The 6,092-nt window shown below is 40.5% G+C and overlaps 1 protein-coding gene across 1 annotated transcript; it reads right to left on the bottom strand.

The window, feature by feature from the left end:
* Positions 1 to 795: 795 nt before the first annotated feature.
* Positions 796 to 5,602, bottom strand: SMIM28 (small integral membrane protein 28). The gene is made up of 2 exons (XM_027772893.1): positions 5,492 to 5,602; positions 796 to 1,179 (listed from the first exon to the last, which is right to left on the bottom strand). The coding sequence occupies exons 1-2, from the start codon at positions 5,600 to 5,602 to the stop codon at positions 796 to 798; spliced, it is 495 nt and encodes a 164-aa protein (XP_027628694.1).
* Between the last annotated feature and the right edge of the window lie 490 nt (positions 5,603 to 6,092).

Genomic DNA, 6,092 nt, shown 5'->3' with positions numbered 1-6,092 from the left:
TAAAGAGCATTCATATTCTTTATTTTTTTAATTAAAATGTTTGTAAATATTGGTACTTTCCTTCTTGATACTGTAACACATTCACCATTATTTATGACACAGCAGTGGACTACTGCCACTCTAGGGATATCTTTTAATGCTAGAATACTCTATGGATTTTGAGGCATTTACAGATGTGAAACTATGAGACTGTGAAAAACTGGCATAGGAAGGAAAGTTTCATTTGGTGGGTAAAGCAGTTACCTTTAGCTGGTCTAGCATTTAAAAAAAATTATTTATTATTATTATTATTTGTACCCTTCAGAGCTGGCTCACTAGTAATCTGAATATTTTTTCCCCTCTAACTCACATAGAACTTTCCTGTCCCCCCCCCCAGGGGTGCTATACCTTCTGGGAAAGCCCTGTCATCTTTAAAAGAACCTATGGAAATTTTTCCCAATGAACTTAATAGGTTAACTAGATTAACCATTGTCAAGCTTTTCTCCCAGCCTAAAGCAGGGTCCCTGGGTATAGATGTCCCCTCTCTCCTGTCTCCTGGGTCTTCTAACAAAGGCCAAGAACTGTGCTTTAAATATTTTTTTAAGTTTATTTCTTAAAGAGAGAAAGGTACCCCTGAAAAGATTTTCACACTATGATCTACCTCTAGTCTTTGCCAGCCTGGATCATGGGCACATGTATGTGCTTCACGCTCTCAGGGATGTCCTGGGATGTGAACCCAGGACCATTCCTGGACAGATCCAGCTGCGCCACCACCTGGCACTGAAAGCTCTGTTGTAAATGGTTTCCAAAAGCAGATTATTTTTGCTTCTCCAGTCCAGTTGACCCCGCTTCCTGCCAAAGGACACGACTCAGGGTCTCTTCCCCGGGAGGATTCCTGGTGGCCTCTTCGTAGGAGGGTGGTGAGCACACAGAGAGGAGGGCCCCCTCCCGGGGCAGTGGTGAGTAGGGCACGTTCTGCTCACTGCTCCGTAGTAAGCCAGGCAGGAAGTCAGTCATGTCTCCTGCAGCTGGGTGCTCCGGGAGGTCGATGCTGAACACCTGCCCTTGGGGCTGTGGAGATTTGCAGCGGCGGTGCAGGAACAGCAGCAGAAAGGCCAGGAAGAGCAGGATGGTGGCTGGGAGGAGGATGCATAAGAAGGGCTCCACATCATCTTGGGTGGACCTTACCTTCTGGGTGCCCTGGAGTTAGGAAAGGAAACTGAGTTAGAAGATGAGGAAAAGAAGGCCCGAGCATTTCTAAGGCCCTGAAATTCCCTTTTGCATCTTATATTCTTTTTACCATTATTGCTCATTCTAAAAATCACTACAACTATTTGTGTATGTCATTAAGCTTAAGCCTATGTGAAAAAAGTGAACTTTTGTGATGAGGTGTAAATTGAGGATGTCCATGCACATGGATAGCCTACAAAATTTCCAGTGAAGTTAAAATATTAGAATGAATTTTAGTCAGTAGGTTCACCACTCATCATTAGACTGGGAATGCTACTGTTTGTGTGCTTATTTTATTTGGAGTAAAACCAATTTTATGTTGCACAAAATCATTATACAGTACTTGTTTAAATTCTTTAATTCTAGAACAAAATATCAAGGTCACAGGTTCATATCATGTAAATAACATTTGAATTCTGATTGGATAGCCAGCATTTATGATTACTAGTGCTTTAAATTCATTTTTGTAATATTGGCTAAATTAGAAAATTTGGGAATTTTTTTTCTCCTTTCTTTTAAAAAAGATTTTTGCTAGAGAGTGTGTGTGCTTGCTGGAGAAACAGAGAGACAGGAAGTGAGAAATCACCCCCCAAGTGGGGATGGCCATGCTGCAATTTCTTCTCCTCCATTCTCTTCTTGAGATTTTGGGCATGCATGCACATGTGCCTGATGTGAATTTTAAGCTGCCCGGTCTGAGACTTGAACCCTGGTCAACTACATGGGAGTCCAACCACATAACCATTATGCCATCTGCTGGTCCCAAGGTTTTTCTCTTTCTTGAGAGGAAGAGAGACAAGTAGCCTCAATGGGGTTTAACTGTGCTGCTGTATCCTGGAGTCTTTCAGTCAGCCAGGATCACAAGCGTGCCGTGGACCTATCCAGCGTGTTCAGGTTTGCCTGGGATCCTAACCCAGGCCTTTCCATATGGTTCTACTGTCATACAGTGGCAGCCTACCACCTGTGCCACAGTGGCTGGACCTTTTCAAACTTTTCTTTTTAAATCACAGATAAATAGACAATCTAAAGTATTGATTTTTATAGTATTAACTTACCATAATAATGACAGTTCTAGGTAAATAATACAATAGGCGTGAAATGATGTTTCAACAGTAAGGTGGGAAAGCAACTGAGAAAAAGATGAATACTGTTGCTAATTGCACAGACACTGCTTTTAGCCTAGAAGAAATAATGAAGTTAAAATTTTATCTCATATAATTCATATAGTAACTTGTAAATTTTAATATCCTCTACTAAAGGAAAAGGTAGCATTTTCTTTTTTTAAAAAATTACGTGTTTAATTTTATTTATTTTTATTTTTTAATTTAACCAGAAGGAGACACAGAAAGAGAAGGTAAATAGTGAGCAAGCCACCAGGTCTAGGATTCAAACAATGGTCAGCCATGTAGGAGTCCAATGCCTTAACTACTGTGCCACTGGCCGGCCCCTCTTTTTATTTTTTAAATAATTATTTTTTCTTTTTAAATTTTGCTGTAGGGCACATGCTCTCACACGCACGTGCACGAGAGACAGAGAGAGAGAGAGAGAGAGAGAGAGAGAGAGAGCGCAAGCATCTGCCAGGTCCAGGACTTGAACTGCGGTCAAGTGGGAGTCCAGCACCTCAACCACAATGCTACCTACTGGCCTCAAGATAGCATGTTCAAAGCTTATAACTGTTTAAAATAAGCAAACAAGGGCCAGCAGGTGGTATGGTGGTTAAAACTTTGGGTCCCAGATGGCCGACTACATGGTTCGAATCTTGAACCCATAGACTTAAAACACCCACAGTGTGCATGTGTGTCCAAAATCCCTTTAGAATAGAGAAGAGACTGTGGTAGGACCAATTCCCCCAACCCCCGACTGAGGGGGGATTTCTTACTTTCCCTCTCTCTGTCTCTTTTTGGTGAGCACACATGTCCTATAACAAAAACCTAAAAATAATAATAATAATAAAAAAAAGAAGTATGTATTTGATTATTAAAATTTTCTAAACTATGAAGTCCCTTTGTTTTTTATTCTAACATAATCTAGTTTAAATCCAGTTTAATATCAGAATTATTAACTTAAAACCTGTTATGATGTGATCAGGGACTTTGGTTATAAGAGCTATGAAAATAGATGAGCCCTTGGGACCAGCAGATGATATAATGAATACATCACTGGGCTACCACGTAGTCGACCCCATTCGAGTCCTGGGCCTGGCGGCTTAAAACTCATGCCAGGCACGTGTGTGTGTGTGCCCAAAATCCTGAGAGGAGAAGGGATTACAGTATGGCCATGCCCCCTTGGGGCTGATTTCTGCTTTCTACCTCTCTGTCTCTGTCTCTCCGGAGAACATGCACCCTGTAGCAAAAATCTCTTAGAAAAAGGGAAAAAAAAGTTAAGCCCATAAATAAATTGCTGTAATTATTAAAAAATTAGTCTGGGATTAAAAACAATCAGCTACGGGGCTAGCAGGTAGCATGGTGGTTAAGGTGTTGTATTCTCACATGGCCGACCATAGTTCAAGTTCCAGACCTGGCAGCTTGATTTCTCACTTTCTCTCTGCTATAATTTATTTTTCTATCTAGTTGAATAATTTAAAATGTTAAAATTATGATCTCTTTCAGTACTTAAAACAATCACTATTCTCGGGAACCAGCAGTTAGCGTAATGGCTATGTCGCTGGACTCCCACATAGTCGACCGCGGTTCGCGTCCCGGACCCGGTGGCTTAAAACCCACGCCGGGCGCGTGTGCGTGCATGCCCAAGATCCCAAGAGGAGAATGGAGGAGAAGGGATTGTGGCATGGCCATCCCCTCTGGGGGTGATTTCTCGCTTTCTGTCTCTCTGTTTCTGTCTGGCTGGCGAGCGCACGCGCCCTATAGTGAAAAACCTCTCAAAAAAAAAAACCAAAAAAAACCCAAAAAAAACAATCACTATTCTACCCTGATAAAGACTGACATTTTTCATAATCTCTCTTTTCCTTCCTTCTCAGACAAGTGACGTAGGTGATCATAGTTTCCAGTCAGTGGGAGCAAGTACATTTTAAATTCTCTATTCCCCTGTAAGTCCAATATGCATAGAATATAAAGGCACTTAGTATACTATTTAAAAGGTTTTATGTAATGGACCCTCTTATATCAATTGCACTGCTCACGGTATTATTAATATTAGTTGCAAAAAGTTGGGAAAATACAAATACTACAGTACTTGCTGTAATTAGTGCTTCCCTTAGTTGAGTTAAATTCATCCAGTATCAAATATTAGAGGACAATAGACCAGGACTTCCTTAAGATAAAGAATTCTTTTATTTTTTCTAGTTAGGAGATGCAGAGAACTATAGAATGAATTTGCTATTTTATCCTTAATTTGCTGCTTTAAGTATTCATGGTATATTGTTTAAAATTTTTTTAGTACAGGAAGGCTAATTTTTGAAGTCAAATGTTCTAATTTGTTCACTAGCCTCAAAAATTTTTAACTTTTAATACTTTTCTAATGTATGTACCAATTCAAAGTTTTTTTGTTGTTGTTGTCTAGGGAATACTTTCAAGAAATAGCCAATGAAAAGTGTAATTCCTGAAGGACATATCAGTATCCATCTATCTGTGTATTTTTTTCTGTAAAAGATGGTTTTGGAACTTAAGTACTAGTCTCAGTTAATTTTCCAGAACACAAGAAAATAGGTATTTCCTTTCTCAGGTGATCAGTGAAGCCACTCACTTCTCCCCAATTACAAAAGAAATTCTTTGTTTTTATGTTTCTACTAATATTTTCCTTAATGTGCCTTCAGATGGTAGCAACTCCTTGGGTGATTTGTCAGACAAAGCAAAGCAGCGGCTCCATTTCTTAGAGACAAAACCTCCTTAACCCCTTCCCGTCCTTCCTGAAGTAAGATGCTTGGTTTCTGTTAACTCTTAGAAAGAGTGGTCATTACACAGCTGAGACCAAGGGGAGTCTCTTACTGTATATACAGACATTGCTTACTGAGCAAAGAACAACGTTGTAATGCCAAGGTGTAAAAACTTGTTTTCACCTAGCTTGTTCTTTGATGTAGTTGGCATATCAAGTAGTATTAAAATATTCTTGTGCCAAGTTGTACTTGAGTATCTCATTGTCTAAAAAGAAAAATTTTTTTACATCTTCAACTTATTCCCTTTAAACCATGACAATCAGTGAATTTGTATTGTTGACATATCCGCATGCATAGTGATGCTGCTACATTTTAAGAGTCTGAAAATGTAGGTGCTCTTAGTTTTGAAAGTGATACTTCGGTAAAGAAAAGGCATAAGCCATAGGTACAGACCTGCAGCTGGGTCTCCAGGAGAGGCAGGCTTGGTTCACTGGTTAACCACTCATACGACCCCCTGCCGGCGTGTCCAAACTTCCTCCAGCTGCTGCCCAGCAGTCTCCGCATGTTTCATCCAGCTGATGGCCGGAACACCCTTCCACCTCGCTGCCCAGATCTCCACCAGGCTGCTTGCTCTTGGCTCAGATCCAGTTTGGATGTGCTTGGCTGGTGGCTGTTGGTAAACCCGTCCTCTGATGAGTGGCAATGGGGAAAAGAAACCGACCGGAGAGATCTCTCAGGACTATGATTAGATGCAGTGCCTGGGGATTGTACGTGTGGTCCTCTCACCATAAGGACTGGCATCAGATATCAGATATGGATAAAGTTTGTTTCTGCATTAGCATTATTGCAGTGCCAAGAATGCCCACTGTGTATAAAGAGCTGTTTACATTTAGACACAAATAAGACTTTCTCCCCTCCTTTCCCACACCCTCTCCAGAGAGATAGCTGATCAAGAAAAACTACCCAGGCTGAATTCTCTCTAATTATTTCTAGAGTCTGTGGTATAGAGAGAAGAGAGATTTGGTGGTGAAACAAAAACTCATTAATAATAATT

This window comes from Tupaia chinensis, unplaced genomic scaffold (genome assembly GCF_000334495.1).
Source record: "Tupaia chinensis unplaced genomic scaffold, TupChi_1.0 Scaffold000313_1, whole genome shotgun sequence".
Taxonomy (NCBI): Eukaryota; Metazoa; Chordata; class Mammalia; order Scandentia; family Tupaiidae; genus Tupaia; species Tupaia belangeri.
Note: the sequence above shows the minus strand (reverse complement) of the source record. Positions and strands in the feature narration are given on the sequence as shown.

What these genes read in the sequence shown, in the direction of transcription:
- SMIM28 (XM_027772893.1), bottom strand. Translation starts at nt 5,602, where the DNA reads ATGCGGAGACTGCTGGGCAGCAGCTGGAGGAAGTTTGGACACGCCGGC. An exon ending in TCCTGGAGACCCAGCTGCAG is followed by an intron (nt 1,180 to 5,491) that starts GTCTGTACCTAT and finishes TCCTAACTCCAG; the next exon opens with GGCACCCAGAAGGTAAGGTC.